Raw genomic sequence first — 18,921 nt, forward strand, 5'->3', positions numbered from 1 at the left:
AAAATACATGAACATTATTAAGAGCAAATTGAAAGATTTTGGAGCTTATGTGAAGTTAACAATGGCGGAAGTGTATAACAGAATAGAGAGAGGAAAAAACAGAAAATGATCTTTACTCAGAAATTGGGAAAAATCATTATACAAGTTCAAGAATACAGAGTATAACTTGGTTCCTATTTATAGGACATGGACTAGACCACTTCTAGAACCTTCAACCTATAGATTTATAACCACCCCTGTAACAAATTCTCTGTGATTCCAGGATTGGCAGTTACCAGGATAGTTGTGGAACTCTGGCTTTGGCTCATCTTCAAGAGGAAGCACTCAATGATGAACAATACGTACACAGAGGAGGGAAGAGTCAGTGCCTAAATACTAACATTGAAGAAGCTTTAAACGGTAGCATTCTACTAAAGTAAAAACATCACCGTTCTTCTTCCAGTCTCAATCTTTGTTTTCTAGTTTCATTACTCTCTTTAACAAAAATCACAAAGCTCCAAAAACAAAAAGCACCACATTTAAAATACAAGCAAGGGTCCGCATGAATTGAAAAGTTTTGAACTCCTTAAATGCTCCTGCACAAAACTTTTATTTGGCCACAAATCACAAATCACCTTTAACGCCTTATCCTTCAGATTATAAGAAATCACTTTCCCTGGTATTGCTAGCACAAGATTTTCCTCTTGTTTTTCTCCTTCAACTAAGCACAAGGGATGGTACATATAATATTTAACATTCTGAGTAAATACCATCTTCGGGAATATAAGTGTCACAAAATCAAGATCACCACGGTATTTCACAAACCAATAAAGTCTCTTTGCATCTCATAAATAGTAAATTGAGTACTTATCTGCATAATGTAATGATACGCAAACAGCCACTGGACTCTCCAAAATACTCTAAATACAACTTCTATGAATCGTCTAAAACATAGTGAGGTATTGGCATTTTATTCATACTCCTTATCTATGGCCCGTTTGGTTCCACTTTTGGTTCCACGTTTAGCCCAAAACGGGCGTTTTCAAAAAAGCCCAGAACGTTTCTGCGTTTGGTAAAGTTGAAAACGCAACTTTTTTATAAAAGTTGCGTTTTCAACTTTTACAAATACTGAAGAGAAAACGCGCTTGGTTTATGGACCATCAGCTGTCCATAAATCAAAACGCGCATAGCGCGTTTCGATTATTACCGTTGCAGCACGTTGAAAGACCGAAATACCCACACTCACATTCGCCCCTCATCTCTGATCTCGCTCTCCCTTCGCATTTTTGACGCCTCCCATCTCTGATTCTGCCTTGCTCTGCCTTCGTAAGTCTCTCTACTCTCTGTCTTTTTTCTTTTTGTCTTCATTTTCTTCTTCCGCTTCGTCTTCCTCTTCTTCTTCTTTCTTTCTTTCTTTCTGGTTCTTCCTCTCCGTAAGTCTTTCTCCGTAAGTCTTTCTTTGGGTTGATTTGTCATGGTATGGGTTGTTTTGATTTGGACCGAACCGGGGTTGATTCTCATGGGTCTGATTTGGGTTTTTTTGGTTTTGATTTCTCTGTTCTTTGTTTGATTTCTCATGGATCTGGGTTTGATTTCTCTGTTCTTTGGTTGATTTCTCACTTTTGGTGTGTGGGTTTTGATTTCTCAGGTACCAAAAACACTGATCTGCTACGAAAAAACAGGTACCAACACTGATCTGTTTTTTTTTTTTTTTTACCGAGTGTGGGAAAAAAAATTTCGGATCTTGCTATGAATGGGTATTGTTCCTTTACTTGTTTTGTTATTTGTTTTTGCTGATTGGAATATATAATGAAGTGTTAGTTTGATGCTCTCTCTCTCTGTCACAGATCCAAACTCTTATCCTTATCACTTTATTTCTGTCTTACCCTTTTTTCGGGTTTACGAGTTTGTTTTCTATTTTCGGGTTCTAGAAGGTTCTTGATTCATCGAATTGAAATGTATTTAGGCTTTGTTGGTGTCTCTGTTGGTGTCTCTGTATTTAGGCTTTGTTGGTTTTCTCGAGAACCAAACGAGAGAGGTAACGCTTATAAGATTTAGGCTTTGTTGGTGTCTCTGTTGGTTTCTCTGTATTTAGTTTTTTTTGAGTGAAAAATGTGAGAAAATCGGACATTCATGTGAGTTTGAGATCGCCTAACGTCAAGAACCGAATGACTTTTGAAAAACGCATGCTGGGTTTGAATTTATTTACAATTTTACTTTGTTTTGGGGCTGGGTTATATTGTGTTATGTTATGTATGTCTAGTTTAGTTTTTGTCTACATTTCAATGTTATTTGGGGTGGTTGTGGTCGGTGAACTCACTTTTGAATTTTGGCTTGTTTAGTGGTTTTGCTATCGATTTTGTTGCTTTTTTTTTTTTTTTTTCTCGTTGTTGTTGGAATGTTTTTAATTGGATCTGAGATTGGCAGTGGCTTAATGATGTTTTCATGTTTTGCTGATATTCCTATTCTTAATACACCACACTAACTTGTGAATACATGGGTTCTAGAAATAACATGTAATTGTTTTATGTTATTTTATTTCTTTCTGGGCTCACCCTTTTGGTGTTTATTACCTAAAGGATTCTTGTTGTTTGTTTTGTTGCATAGCAGAGTTTTTATTCAGATGATCTTTTAACCTTAAATTAAGAACTGGACCTGGAATTCAGCTATGTAATTAATAGTTTAGAAATAAGATCAATTAGTAAGCTAAAAAAATTGAGTTTCTCAAAGAACTTATCAACTGTTTTGGAAGGTATCTGTGACAGAGAGAGAGAGCATCAAAAATGGGTTTGCTGATTGCAAACCCAAGCCATATGCATCCATAACAACTCACAAGTGAATGCAGTCAATAAACCAGAGACTTACCTCATATGCTCACATAATGCACGTTACATTTGAACAATACCCATATGTGTTCATTTGTTCACCCTGCACTTAACATTCCTCTATTTGCATGCATCAATTTATGCATAATTCAATAGGTATTAGACTGCCCAATATAACCAGCCATATATGTTAATTCTATAAGAATTGTTCTTCCATTAATTGGAGCTTTTGTTTTGTAAAAATGGATTGAATGTAACTAAGTTAAGATGCCTTGAGTACCCATCAGTATCCAATCCAATTGGTCATGCAAAATTGATAGATATGAATAGTTTTGTCCAATCCAACCTCTATCATGTCGCATCAAACACTGCCTGAGAACATTATAAATTGCTAGTTTGTGGTTTTTTCCAAATGAAGTGACATTTCATCTTTTAGTGTATATTTGAGGTTGCACCTGCTAGTTTGTGGTTTTCTCTGTATTGAACCTGCTAGTCCTTGTACCTATTTGTTTTGATCTTAATAAAAAATTTATAGTTTTGCTAATATGCTTCAACCTCATTGGTTAACTTTATAGATGGGTAAAAACACAACTTCCAACCCCGAGGCAAAAAAGGCTAGAGCATTATGGGATAATAATTCAAGCTGGAACACTACTTTTTGTAATCTTTGTGTGGAACAGATTCAACTTGGGAATAGGAATAAAGGTGCTGCCTTTAGTACCCTAGGTTGGACCAATATAGTGACCAAATTTTGTGATCAAACCGGTCAAAATTATGATAGGGAGCAATTAAAAAGTAGGTGGGATTTGTTAAAAGGTGATTGGAGATTGTGGGAAAAATTGAGGATGCATGACACAGGTTTAGGTTGGGATACAGCGAAGGGAACAATTCTTGCTCCTGATGATTGGTGGGACCGAAAGTTGAAGGTGAGTTGAGTATTTTATTAATATGTAGTTAGTTGGAAATAGTTTTTTTATATTGTTGTTATCTGAGTGAAAGCACTTTTACATTTTGTAGGAATTACCCAAAGCTAAAAAATTTCGAGAGAAAGGTCTACAGAATCCAGAACAACTTGATATAATGTTTAGGGATGTTGCAGCAACTGGAGAAGCTGCATGGACCCCTTCTTCAAATACACTCCCTCCAACAATGCCACAAGAGGGTGCTGGTGATTCGGATGGTAGCTCCGAATTTAAAGATAATCAATGTGACATGAGTTTAGACATTGATAGTTTGCAACAAGGACATACTAGTCAATCACGTAGTTCAGGACTTAAGCGAACTAGTGAATCAATACCCTCACAGAAGAAAAAGAAGAAGATAGGAGGAGCTGCAATGTTGGACAATCGTATTAGTGAATTAATAACTTTTTTTTTTTTTTGAGAGAGAGTTTCAACCTATGGCATCCGCTACTGATAATTGCTCTTTATCATCAGACCAAGACACCAATCAGTTTTTGGTGTAGGCGGGGATTGAACCCCAGATCTCTTATACAACCACCAGAGACTTTACCAGTTGAGCTAACTGGAACCCACTAGTGAATTAATAACTGTATGTAAGAATAAGTCTGAAGGTACTTCTCGAGAGTCACCAAGTTCAGTTGATAATGTCATGGCGATTGTGAGAGCACTTCCTGGAGTGGATAGTAGGTTTGTGGTTCAAGCTTCCTTAGCATTACTAAAAAAGATACATAGGGATATGTTTCTAACTTTCAAGGAGCCAGAGTTACAGTTGGCGTACCTACAAGAATTGATTTCTTTGAAGCAAAAGAAGTGACCAACCTTATGTGATACTCTATATTAGCTTAGGACTAATATTAGCTTATGACTAATATTAGCTTTATGTTGTATTAACTATGTTGTATCAACTTTAAACAATGTTATGTGATATTTAGTATTAGCTTTGGACTAATATATGTGTAATGTAAACACATTTCGACTAATATTAGCTTTTTGTTGTATTAACTTTAAAGTAAGTTATGTAATATTTAGTATTAGCTTTGGATTAATATATGTTGATTACTTTGTTAATATATGTTGATTACAAAGTTATGTAATACTTTGTTGATTACTATGTTGATTTATATTATTAATGAGCAATGGTTGATTATTTGTTACTTTGTTGTGTAGCCTAAACCAATATGGATGATTATAATGGTACTTATGAGAGTGGCAATTTTATGGAACTATTAATGGATGGGGATTACAGAAATTATTGTGATTATCATGATGCTAGTGATTATAATAATGCTGACAATAATAATGATGGTGATAACAATGATGATGATGATGGTGATAACAATGATGATGATGATGATGATAACAATGATGATGATGATGATGATGATGATGATGATGATGATGATAACAATGATGATGATGATGAGAGTAGTGATAGTGATGATGACAGTGACAGTGATTCTGATGATGATGATAGTAACGACGATTCTGATGAGTTTTACCAGCTTGTGGTAGTTGATTCTGGATACCCAATGATGAAAGGTTATTTGGCACCATACAAAGGGATATCATACCATCTTCAAGACTTTCGAAGGAGAGGTGGAAGCCCTAGAACTAGACATGAAAAATTTAATCATGCTCACTCATCTCTTCGATGTACGATTGAGCGCACTTTTGGTGTGTGGAAGAATAAATGGAGAATTATCAGAAACATGCCATCTTTTCCATTCCATATCCAAATGCTTATTGTATCTGCTACTATGGCTCTTCATAATTTTGTTAGACTAAATGATAGGGATGATAGGGGCTTCATAAATGCCAATCGAGATTCAATTTCTAGAAGAGAAAATAATAGTGAAGCAGATAGCAGTTATGAGCAGAATTTAGGATCTTTAACAGACCTTGCGATGGTGGTTCTTCGTGATTCCATTGCTAATTCCATTTGGGGGGATAATAATTAGTAGTTGTCTTTTTTTTATAATATCCTGTAGTACAATTTAAACTTGAGTTATTGGTATGTATTTTATCAACTTTTTTACATTTTTGTGTTGTACAATTTAAACTTAGATTATTGATATGTATTTTATATGCTTTTACATTTTTATGTAGTACAATTTAAACTTAGATTATTGGTGTATATTTTATCATCTTTTTACATTTTTATTTTGTGCTTCATGTTGATGGAAATTATTTACAATTTAAATAGATGATTTATAATAAGTATGAAATAAATTCACATCCACAAAAAAAAAAAAAAAAACAAAAACAAAAAAACAAAAGTTTGAAATATCTCTTATATATACATTGTCCTTTTTGGTCATTTATCCCTCAAAAAGCCACTTTTAACAGTTTTTACCAAACACTTAGCTTTTTCATTATGCACTTTTTAACAGCTTTTACCAAACACTCAGCTTTTTGAAACTCCACTTTTTCATTATGCACTTTTACAAAACTCCACTTTTTCATTATGCACTTTTTCAAAAAGCTGAACTAAACTCACCCTTAATCAAAGTACAAAACTGCAACTCTAGAGTGATCACACTAGTAAATTGCACCATCCCAATAAACCCCTTTCTTGCTAAATCCTATGTTTACTTCATTAATGGACTTTCAAGATTGGGTTTCTTATGAATATATATCAATATTGATTAGTTGGTTCGATTGTGTTGAAGGTATATGAATAGACTTACAATGAATAGACTTCAAAGGATCAAAAGCAATATTTACAACTCTCAAATTTGGATGGCTTATCAAACACATGGATTCTCGTGGAATGCCCTGATATAAAAGGACCAACATAATAAGTGAATATAGAGTCATCAAGAATGTGAGACATGGAATAACACAACAAGACCTTGCATGAATGTAAGATTTCAGTATTTGGGTTGTTGAAAAACTGGCTTGGTAAGAGTTCAACAAATATCTTTGATAGACTTCAACAATCTACCATAGTAAGACACTAGGAGTTTGATTTCCCTCAAAAGAGAGCAATGAATGAAATAACAGAGTTCCAATATGTGGTGCATTTTGTTAGCTAGTTTCCTCCAATATTTTAATAATTTTTCCTATAAAAAATTATAATATTTAGTATTCTACTTTATAGACAAAATAGAAAGACAATAAAACTAGTGTAATAATTTGATCATACTATATGTGTTTAAAATTTTCAAATTGTATGATATTGTGGCTGATATAGATAGACTTGTTTTATACCTACTAAAAAAATGCAAATGCCATTTTGACAATAAAAATAAATATAAAAATATCCTTCAATCATTGTTTTTACATTCTTGATCGTGTGTTGTTAAATTTATTTATTTTTCTTTTGTTGGTCTTTATTTCCACCATTACAAAAGTAAGAATATTTTAGCATGAACACCATATTTCTAATCAACTGTTTCTCATATAAATCTTATAAAATTTATGTCAAAATTTCATTACACTTAATTAATTAATGCACCACTTAAAATAATTAATATAAATACACACACATATATTGTTTTTCATTCTTAATTGTGTGTTATTAATTTTATTTTATTTTTCTTTTGTAGGATTTTGTTTCCATTGTTGCACAAGTAATTAAATTTATGCAAGAATACCATATTTTTAATCAATTTTTTCTCATATAAATCTTAGTAAACTAACATCAAAACTTCATTATATTTAAATAATTGATGAACCACTTAAAATAATTAATATAAAAAATATTTATTTATTTAGCATATTAGTAATATTTTTAATTACATAGAATAAATAGTACCAAATATATATATATATATATATATAATTTTTGTTATATAAGAATAAACTATTGGGTAAGTACCAATAAAATGAAGCTTTTAAGAGAATACAAGTGGCATCATGGTATTGAGTAATTAATTCTTTATCAATTATAAAGTGTGAGAGATTGCAGAGTTAGTTTGGAGATGACAAGCGCGCGAGCAGTTATTCAAGTATTCAAACACGTGAAGAGCACATGAGCGTACAAACAGTTCTCTGAGAACTTAAGGGATAGGCAAGTGTGTTAGCAGTTATTTGAGCATGTCACATGAACATGTGAGCAGTCATTTTATTAGAGAAGATATTTGTTTCAATTTGTAAGATGATGAAATAACTGCTAATGATGAAGTATAAATAGGAATCAATTACTCTTTCACAAACACACATAATGTAACTAACCAGAATTTACATCCGATCAATGAAATGATAACTTCATGTTTATAAGTGTGTTCCGCTTCGCATGAATTATTTAGGAGTAGTCTTGTAACTTAACTTAGCTTAGGAGTACTCTAACTTAGGAGAATTGTAATTTAATCTTGGTTATAAACTTTTGCGGTCTTGTATTTTGATATTTGTGACTTGTTGCGATATCAATAATACTATTATTTGTTGTCTTGTTCCTCTGTTCTTAGTTGATTTGTACTTTTGAAAGCCCTATTAGTTTAAGCAATAGCAAAGCCCATTCTTTTGGTGCGAAATCTTGTCTCGCATATGGTGTCTTAGTGTGAACAACCTATTAGAACTAGTTTATGCTCTCAAATAGGATCCTAATTACTTAATCATTCCGAGGGGTTGTTATTTTGCCATTGAGACTATGACAAAGTTGTTCATTGGTTAAAAAAAAAAAAAAAAAGCCATTTTGATCCTTATATTTTGAGGCCACATTTAATTTGGTCAATACATTTTGGTAACAATCAATTTGGTCTTTATTGTAAAGTTACTCATAGAAAACGCCTACGTAGTAAACGGTGTCCACTAATAGCACATTTGAAGTTTCTATGACTTATAAAATAATATTAAAATTTTTTAATTAACATTAAAAATATGTCACATTAGCTAAAAAAATTAGTCCATTTTTTATACAATATTTTGGAGGGTGATGTTGTGTATATATCTGTGGTTTACTCCTCAAAAGAGGCTCCAAAGGCCTTGCCTCAGTGAGGTTCTGTGTTATAAAAATAAATAAATAGTCCATTGCTAGCTACTAGTAATTATCTCTTTAATAATTTTCTTGAAAACCATGAGCTCCCACAGGCCTCGAGTTTAGGTGACTGATTTTGGTTTGAAAATAGTAATTTTAGGGTTACTTGTCACCATGGTATGGTATGTACGCATGCTACTAGCACATGCAAAATGCAAGCATGGTTCTCGTAGAATCGTGGTTTCTAATCTTCTGGATCCTAATTACTTGATCATTCCAAAGGGGTTGTTGTTTCATCATTAGGACTATGACCTAAGTTGTGTATTGAAATATATATATATATATATATATATGTGTGTGTGTGTGTGTGTGTGTGTTGGGGGGGTGGGGGGGGGGGGGGTTTCTTCACAAATGAATGTCCAAATCCTGAACATATGGCATGTTTTGTACGACCAATGAGTTAAGGTCCACACACACACCAATGAGTTAAGGTCCACAGCACACACACACACACACCAATCAAACAAATACAAACAAGGGGCATCTATCATACAATTGATTAAATCTGTTCGCCAATTCCTTCATATGCCTTAAACCAGTGGCGGAGCTAGAGTTTTAGTCCAAGAGGGCAAGATTAAAAAAAAAGATTGGAATAAAAATTATTTTTAAAAATATTTCTTAAAAAAAATATACATAAATATAATATATAATAATATAATTGTCATACAAAATGTAATGTGTTGATTATTTAATTTATAGCTAATAAAAAAAAAATAATCAATTTATAACTAATAACAATTAGCTCAAGAGATAAATCTAAAACATAAATTTTAAAAATGTAATTTGATTACTAAAAAAAAAATCAATGTAAAATTATTAAAAGTATAGCAATATACTTGAAAGTTGTATGCTGCTTTAATTACTTTTAAAAAATTATGTAGAATTTTAATTTCTTTTTCTATTCTAAAAGTTATTTAAAATTTTAGAATTTTTCCTTTCTAATTTTAATTTTAAAATTACGAACCCACTATTTTGACTTTTAGATCAATTTGTTTTGAACTTAGAAGAAAGTGTTGTGATATGGGAAACTTGAGTTTTAATTGTTGTAAAAACCACAAGTTTAATTAGTTTCAAGTTTCAACTATCAAGAAATATTATTGGGACCAAACTAATACTATAAAAAAAATGGTCTTGTTAATGTATGCCTTTAGAGCGCACATTAATAATTCATTTTAGGAAATGTTTTATGAGAAATTAAAAAATCTATCAAAAAAGTTAATAACTTTTTGCTTTTTTATAATTTTTTTTAAAAATGGTTTACTAACATATAACTTGAAGGTATTTCTTAGTAAAACCCTAAAAGAATTTATAATAGTCCTACAATATTAAGAATTTTTTTTTTTTTCCTCCTTTGCCATTATTTTTTAGGACAAGTTAAGAATAGTTTGCTGTAGAGATTACATGAGCACAGCTACGAAGATGACCCAACTTTGTTGAATAACATTCTTGTTGATTTCAACCAGACAATATCCCACTTAAAACTGTTTTGATCTTGGAGCAGGTCAGCTTCCCTCTTACTGTACTACCATCTTCAGACTAAATATTGTGCTTTGAAATTTATAATAATATTATTACACTTATTGGTAATCATAATAGGCATGTGTCCTGGATTGCTACTTTAGTCCCAAATTGGATCCATAGTATTGCATGAAACTCAAAAGGGTTTTTCATGGCTATGATCTTGTGAGAGAAAGCAATAATAAATTTGTGCTAGAAACTTTTCTCTTTATCCTGCACTAACTTTTGAAGTTCCAAAAATTTCATTGTGAGCAGACATGCTTTTACAATGTTAGATTACCAAAAAATTTCAACAAGTCACACTTAAATAGGGAAATAAGCCATCCACCTATCTATCATGGCAGCACACTCATTGACCTTGTATTCAGCAGCAATGTGGCCTGCTCCCTGTACAAGGAAAAAGAATATATGAAAGTTTGTTTAGATTTCTACTTGTAGACATTATTTAGAGTTCAATTTAGTGAAGGATATTTCTTGCCTTTACAGTCGCAAAGTTCAAAGTTAAAGTATCACCAATCAACTTCTTTGTGTACCTGCAAGTTCGTGTGAGAGAGAACATGGTTCAGGCTCCTGATTAGAAGATAAAAAAAGAGGGGGGTGGGGGGAATTGTTAAGAGGTTTGCAAACTTTGAAACCCACCCTGCAGTTTGACCATTGAGAGACCATACTCTCCAGCTTTCGTCTGTACTTAAATTGAGAGAATTTATCCATTTTTGTGTGCCAATGTGTGGAACTGACATGTCGTGGTCACCACTGTTGGATTAAAAAGAATGTATTAGTCACCCATTCTATTACTACTCTTACTCAAGCACTCTTAACTCCAGAGTTTTGATGAAATTAGGTGCATTAATCCTGGTATATTACTTATTAGTACTATTGCTAACTTAAGACATATTAGTTTTGCTAGCTGATATTCACTGCACCAAGTCAAATTTCAACAGCAGAAGTAAAAGTAAGCCACGATTTCAATAAAAGAAAATAAATAAAAATAACAAGGTGTTGGAAGTTTTGTTGCCAAAATTTAGGCATCACCTATCTAAACATATTTCAATAATTGATTAAGAAAAAGGTACGTTTATGCATTCCAATACCTTGATGCTATGGTGGCAAAAATGTGGGGGAACAGAGGAAAAAGAAGGTCCTTGATGTGAGTGGAGTCACTAATTATTTGCAAAGAAACACTTTACTTGATGAATGAAATAAGAGGTTTAGACCAAAAACATTTTGAGAATTTTCATGTTCATGAAATTTTTGTGACTACAGCCCAAGATAGAGAGTGACAGAGACAATTAAATGTGCTTAATAACAACTTTGAATATTGTTGAACAGGTTTTTGCACTTTTTTAAGTGAGAAATTTGGGTAAGAAACCTGGCATGTCACAACCATGAATAACTGAAATAGAAGTGCAAAAGTATCCTGTTAGATTTTACCTGTATATCAAAGCTCGTAGGTCAGCATTGGTGAGATTTTGATGATAGCCAACAACACTGGTGACCTCCTTGGTGTAAGCTAAGGAGGTATTACAGTATTGCCAAAAGGTTTTGGTCCCCTGTTTAGCATCACAAAAATGTTATAATAATTCTATGTTTGGACTGGTTTTTGTGATATATGAATAGATTACACATACCGGTCGAACTCCAAGAGCTTCTTGAACACCTTCATTATTCGCCCAGACGTAGCAGAGCATATGATTATAGCTCTGAATGAAATTAAACCAATATCTTAGATACTTGTTGATATAAAAACACATACAAAAAAAAAAACAAAACACAATTTGTTTGAGAGACAGAGAGAAGGGGCTTTACACGGCACCAATGTGCATGACTAGATTTCTCTGAGAGAGATCTTCGAACTGACTCTACATCTTCATTTGGTTCTGGGATTCCATTAGTACAATATGGTTCCAAAATGTGCAATGAGTTGATACTACTTGTCAGCTGCAAATTCAAATGATCACCAATTCTCAGTGCATATTGAAATTTGATGATGAAAGAAGTCTAAATAATATTTTGATCCTCTAACCTCATCGATAGCATCAACATCTGATGAGCATTGATAATTGCTAGCATCTATATCTACATAAATGCTGTTGCAGCTTGATTTGGCTGACTAAAAGCATGAAAAATAAGAGTTTAGAATGTAATTGCATTGAATAGAAGAGATTCATAATTAGTGAGAAAAAAAAAAAAAAAATACAAGCTAAGGAAGCATTATCAAAAAGACAATAATGAAAAACAACTTAAAATAATACTCATGCTGGTACAGGCTTACATAAGAGTGGATATAGAAGGCTGCTAGAATCAGACAGTGTTTAAAGTCATTGACTTATTGTAATAATTAAAAAAAAATGCTTTAAATACAAATAACTCATATAGAATTTTCTTTTCTACCTCTATTTGGAAGAAGAAGAAACTTGTTAAACATCAAATTACCTCATAGAGTTGATCTGATATGAGACTCAGACGATGAGCATAAGGGATTCTTGCATTTGTGTCAATGAATGAATCTGTCGCTGGGTTCTGAAGCACATACCCCTAATGACAATTTAACAATGTTCAATCCACCAAACTTTGATATTCAAAATACAATGCTTTAAATATTTTTGAAAAAACAATAGAAAGTTATTCTATTGGAAACAATATTCTAAAGCCATTTTCTATTTTATTGATAAAATATAGTTGGATTACATACGCTGAGATTAATCATTGGCACAATTCCAGCTTCATTACCTACAACAACAAAATCCAAAGCCAATTTTAGAGAGAGTATTTAGCTTGTTACAAGTGCTTCTTTTCAAAAAACAAAGAATTTTGGTTCATGTTTATGGGAGGGGTGAAGTTAGGCTTATTTTGTCTTTATCTTGTATTATTTAAAATTTTAGATGATGTAGCATTAGAAACATTTTTATATTTACAATATATGATCCTAACCAACCATAAAATTGATTCTTTTCAAAGGAAGAGGATCCTAACTAAAATTTAGGTTTAAACCAAGTAGCAAATATTAGAAAAATTCAAAACTAAAATATAGTTTCTAAGTTGTTGTACCTTAGTTTCTCCAATTAAATTAAACAATTTAGCTGCATTATTGGGTACCAATGCGCTACATGGTTGAATTTAATTGGAGAATTTAAATTTTAATACCTAAGAAATTGTAACTAAATTTTTTCTATATATATAAAATCCTTCCTGTAGATATCATGGCTCTTTTGTTAGCAAAAATAAAAAATGTAATATGTTTCCTTATTTATCAGTAAGTAGTAGTAATTGTTATTGTCATTGAAAGTTGAGATATTTCACTAAATTGTTTCATTGTAATATAAGAAGAGCCAAGTTATGGTGACTTGGGAATTTAACAAAAGCAAAACATAGAGGATAAGGAAAAAGTTTAGCTCCAAATTGATTTGTAGTTATCTTTCTCCAATCTATTATGTGGCAATTGAAGAGAGTAGATAATCTTATACATTATCACACAATGGGCTAGAAAAGATAGCTCCAAACCGGTTTGATTTAAACTTTGTACAAAGGTTGATAGGAAGAGTTTCCGATAAGTTTGGATCCTCCTCATCCACAAATATTACCTAACAGTATCTGTTGCACAAGTATTGGTATAAGTAAGCCAGAATACGATTCACCACCAACATAGAGTTGATTTTCCAAAAATTGAGGGTGCTCATTCAACCACTGCATACAAATTGAAATTAACTTAGAAAAATTTAAACACCTCAGCAAATAAAATTTGAAAAAGCAAACACCTTAACTAAGTGTATTCTATTATCATCCATTTTCTCACACACCTTTTGTAGAAATTCATAGGTTTGTGCTACAAATTTGTAATCGCCTGTAATATAGCCATCTAAGCTCTCTGAATAAGAGAATCCAGTCCCAACTGGTCCATCCATATATATGATGTTGAGGCTCTGAAAAACCATCATCACATGTCAATAAGATGGATTATAATTTTCTTATAATAGAGTTGATATGAAATGTGCATAAAAATCAAACTAGTGCAATTAAATTCATACTTGTGTCCACGCAAATGGGTTATCCTGAAGTGTTGGTAGGCTCCCATTGTAATCTCCAAGTTTGAAGGTTACAGGACCTATATATTTGCGAGATATACATTTAGAAGATTGTTGAAATTTAATTTGTAAATTAGACACAATTCATGTACCTACCAGGACCAAATTTAAAACTTGAATCCTCTATAAATAGTTAGCTGGAAATACTTTGTAAGCTAATTATCTTGCATGTGATGTGGATGAGACCCTTAATATAACATACGACTAACTCAAGAAATTCAACGGTACAATTTTAAAATTCAAAATATATATTCCAATTCTTTTTTGTTTTTTGAGAGAATTTCAATTTATGTCGTCCGCTCTTGATGATAACTCTTTATCATAGGACCAAGACACCAATCAATTTTTGGTATAGGTGGGAACTGAATTCCAGATTTTTTATATAATCATCAGAAACTTTATCAGCTGAGCTAACTGGTACCCACATATATATTCCAATTCAATAACATATGTATATATATATATATATTTTCCAATTCAATACCTATTATCCCTAAAATGAATGAAAAGATGAGTAAGAGTAGCATACCACTTTCAAAAAAGATACCAGCAAGACCGGAGCAACCAGGGCCTCCACTCATCCATAACATAAGGGGGTCCCTTGAAGGGCTCCTTTGGGACTCAACAAAATAGTAAAACACTTGTACGGTCTCATTATCGCCCACACCAATGTATCTATATGGACCAATATCCAACAAAATAAATCAGTATCTACTGCTATTTACACATTATTAACATCTTTTTTTGAGTTATAATAAAATTCATTGGGAAAGTCAGGATTCTTGTTTTGGGAACACTCTGTCAGTTTTTGGGTGAGATTATATTAAATACACACAATTTTGTGGGTTCCTTCCAATAAGGGTTATTGATGGTGACCCTATTTGCAAAGTACAAAAAGGATTTTTTATTTCTTTGAGGAAATTATAATATTTTTTACAACTTTTTGTCACAATTGTGACGTGATAGAGTGATTTGAGAATCTAATTTATAAGTAGATAAAACAATTTAAAAATCAACAATAGAGTGGCTTTATTTTTTAGGCAATGTTTTAATGGAAGTTAGAGTTGTATTTTTATAGAATTGTCCTTTAGTTTTGTCTCTACTTAAACATATGGGTGTAGGGCCATTTTTGAACAAAAAAAAAAAAAAAAAAAACTGGAAAGCCATTTAAATAGTAATATATATAATAACAATAAAACAATAACAATGATATCCCCCCTCTTTCTGTGAGGGTGGTTTCTCAAAAAAAAAAAAAAAAAAAAAGGATAATAACAATAAAACAGTACAATAGATCGTTCAAAGTGACCGAAGCAAGGATAAAATATAAGAGCCAACAAAAAACATTAAAAAGTGTGGGTTAATATACCCCTGCAGTCACATCAAAAGGCAATAAACAAAAGCCAAAAACTTTCTAGCTCAACTGTGATATTTTTTGGTGTTTCCATTTGAAACGTCATACTATCAAATGAAATCCCTCATCCGCATTTCAATCATCAAATTATTAACACACTCACAAAAAGAAAAAAAAAAGAAAAGTAAGAAGCAAATTAAAATGCGTGACATGTATCATAAATTCATAATGCACAACTGTTTATTTCTCAAAATATTTTGTGCCACCAGAAAGAAATCTCCCCGAACTAACATCATGATGGTGATGATGATGATAATAACTTACCCGGTTTCAAGCGTAAAGGGAAGCTCACCGGTATAGCCAGGTAGAGTTGTGACAATCTTGGAAGTGTTTGAGCTTGCAGAGGCAACTACTACTAAGAAAACCAGCAGAAGAAGTAGACGCAAACCCATCCAGGAACTACAACAAGGGTTAAGCTGCACAATTCTTAGAGGTTGATGTTTAGTTGCTTTTGGTGCCATACATTTGAAAACAAAAACAAGCAAGAAATGGAGCCTGTGTTTTGGCTATTTGAAGTAGCAGAGAGATTCTAGACAGAATTTTGTTTTATATATATATTTTATGTTACATTTAAGATCAATTTCAATGCCATCTGTAAGTCTCAAATTAAAAATTCGACCTAACTTTTTTTTTTTTGAGAAGAAAAATTCGACCTAACTTTATTGTTAATTTATACCGTAATTTTTATATCTCATCTAACTTTCAAATTTTATATTAAAGTTTGTTTGACCATATATAAATATCACGTGACCCCCAAGAATCCCAAAAAAAAAAAAGAAACTCTAGTCTCAAAAGTCAGAACTCAAATGTTTATTATTTTCCCTTACCCATTAGGCCATTACACCTTAACATGTTATTATATGACCACTATTATATCGCAACAAAATTTGAGACTTACGTGTGGCATCATAATGATGTTAAATATTGTATTATAGAAAGAAAAGAAGAAAAAAAAAATGTAACAAGTTTGTCTAGGAACTCTCTTACAATATTTGGCCATTCATTTTGTGTTGAGAATAATACATAAAGTAACAAAGGAAGAACTAAAGTAATAAAGGAAGAACAAAGATAACACAAAAAACAAACAAAAATAATTTAGAGACACAAAATTGTTATCCTTAGACAGTATTTGCCCCCACACTCTTGTTACTAAAGGGTTATCATAAATTTGTACCCATAATACAACTAAGTTGTGGGGTTCTACAGATAGCAATTCTGAAAAATAACCACACGATTTCTTGTGTTTCTCTTTAAAGAATGAGTTTGTGTCTACTTCTTCTGCTGGTTTTGTTAGTAGTCACTGTCTTAAGCTCAAACACTTCCAAGATTGTCACAACTCTACCTAGCTATTCCGGTGAGCTTCCCTTCATGCTTGAAACCGGGTGTGTTACTATCATTATCATCAACATCATCATCATGCTAGCTCGGTGAGATTTATTTGTAGTGGCGCAAAAGTTTTCAAGAAATGAACTGCTGCACTTTCCAATTTGCTTATTACTTCTTTTTTTTTTGGGGGGGGGGGGGGGGGGGAGAGGGGATGACAATGGAGAGCAAAAATTTGATCCTTGATCTTTCAATTAGAAACACTAAAAAAGGTCACAGTTGAGCTAGAAAACTCTTAGCTTTTGTTTACTTATTAATGGGACAGTAGATAACCCACTTGTGTGCAAACCAAATGTTTTTTTTGTTGGCTGTTAAGTTTTGAATTGGCTTTGTAACTTTCAACAATCTACTTTACCGTTTATTTTTCCAAATCTAATATAGTATATCCTCCTTTGCATGAAGAAAAGGAAAAACAAAAATAAAAAATAAAGAGAAAGTGAGAAGAGAAATTATACTTTTTCATCATAAATTATTACCTTGATTACATGTACTAAACTCTCTTAGATTATTAAAATGCATGATCAACCCCCCTCTTCAATTTCAAAAATATGTTACAGGTTTTCTATTTTCCTGTTAACTCTAATGGAATTTAGCATTGAAAAATCAATTCACCCTCAACTGTATGTTTTGTAGAGATGGATAAATTGGTATTTTAATGCTAAATCATATTTGACTTAATAACAAACAAAAGGTAAGAGGGACATTAAAATAGAGTTATAACTTTGGGGGGGTTATTTGTGCATTTCGATAATTTAAGGGGGTTAAGTGTGATCAGTGTGATAGTTTATAGTAGAAAAGTGTAATTTGCCTCCCAAAAAAGTTTTAAAGAAATTAAAAGAACTATATATATTTTTTCAATTTTTATATGAAAGGGAGCTACGTATTGCTCATCACCACCTTCAACGAAATAAAAGTTCCTTTTTGTACTTTGCAAATAGGATCACTAATAAGAAGTGTCTATTTGGCTAAACTGTCTGTTTTGTGGAGATTGATAAATTGGTATTTTAATGATAAATCATGTTTGACTTAATAACAAACAAATGGTAAGAGGGACATTGAAATAGAGTTATGACTTTGGGGGTTATCTGTGCATTTCGATAGTTTAAGAGGGTTAAGTGTAATTAGGGTGATAGTTTATAGTAGAAAAGTATAATTTGCCTCCCCAAAAAAGTTTTAAAGAAATTAAAAGAACTATATTTTTTTCAATTTTTATATGAAAGAAGCTACGTATTGCTCATCACCACCTTCAACGAAATAAAAGTTCCTTTTTATACTTTGCAAATAGGATCACTAAGAGCATCTCCAGCAGAATCATCAAATTTTTGTACTGTTTGGAGAATGAATAGTGATTTTTACCTTTATCTACCCACTTTTTCAAATACACTTTCCAACAGACTTTCTATCTCATTTAAATATTATTTCTTCATTAATTATTTTTTTTTTTTTAACAACTACACATCTTCCAACATTTTTTTATTCAACACTTAATTATTATAATAGAAAAAAAAGGATTTGAAGAATGAACAATAGCCCATTAGACCTGATGGGCTACTATTCATGAGCCCAAAAAAAATCCATATATACCGAACTGGTTGGAGCATGAACAGTGTCCAAATTCTCCAAATTTTAGCTAGCCAATCCAAATACAGCATCTGTTGGAGATGCTCTAATAAGAAGTGTCTATTTGGCTAAAAATCTCCTAGCTTTTAGCTTTTAGTTTTTTGTTTCAGATTTTTTTTTATTAAAAAAATCATTTTAACTTTAATAAAACTAACTATTTTGA

General features: G+C 32.0%; 1 protein-coding gene and 1 pseudogene across 2 annotated transcripts; both read right to left on the minus strand.

The window, feature by feature from the left end:
- Positions 1-476: 476 nt before the first annotated feature.
- Positions 477-10,521, minus strand: LOC126704687 (uncharacterized; annotated as a pseudogene).
- Positions 10,449-16,288, minus strand: LOC126706256 (serine carboxypeptidase-like 13). Of its 2 annotated transcripts, XM_050405600.1 has the most exons (14): positions 16,020-16,286; positions 14,874-15,019; positions 14,288-14,364; positions 14,060-14,182; positions 13,844-13,946; positions 12,955-12,992; positions 12,696-12,797; positions 12,286-12,372; positions 12,069-12,200; positions 11,891-11,962; positions 11,694-11,812; positions 10,902-11,015; positions 10,741-10,795; positions 10,449-10,649 (listed from the first exon to the last, which is right to left on the minus strand). In XM_050405600.1, exons 1-14 carry the CDS (start codon positions 16,214-16,216, stop codon positions 10,566-10,568), a joined length of 1,449 nt encoding a protein of 482 aa, XP_050261557.1. In that variant the 5' UTR covers positions 16,217-16,286; the 3' UTR covers positions 10,449-10,565. The 2 variants fall into 2 exon arrangements, with proteins under 2 accessions (XP_050261557.1, XP_050261556.1); XM_050405599.1 differs by lacking the exon at positions 10,741-10,795 and having other exon boundaries at positions 10,796-11,015; positions 16,020-16,288.
- Positions 16,289-18,921: the final 2,633 nt, after the last annotated feature.

The sequence above is a fragment of the Quercus robur genome, chromosome 11 (assembly GCF_932294415.1).
Source record: "Quercus robur chromosome 11, dhQueRobu3.1, whole genome shotgun sequence".
Taxonomy (NCBI): domain Eukaryota; kingdom Viridiplantae; phylum Streptophyta; class Magnoliopsida; order Fagales; family Fagaceae; genus Quercus; species Quercus robur.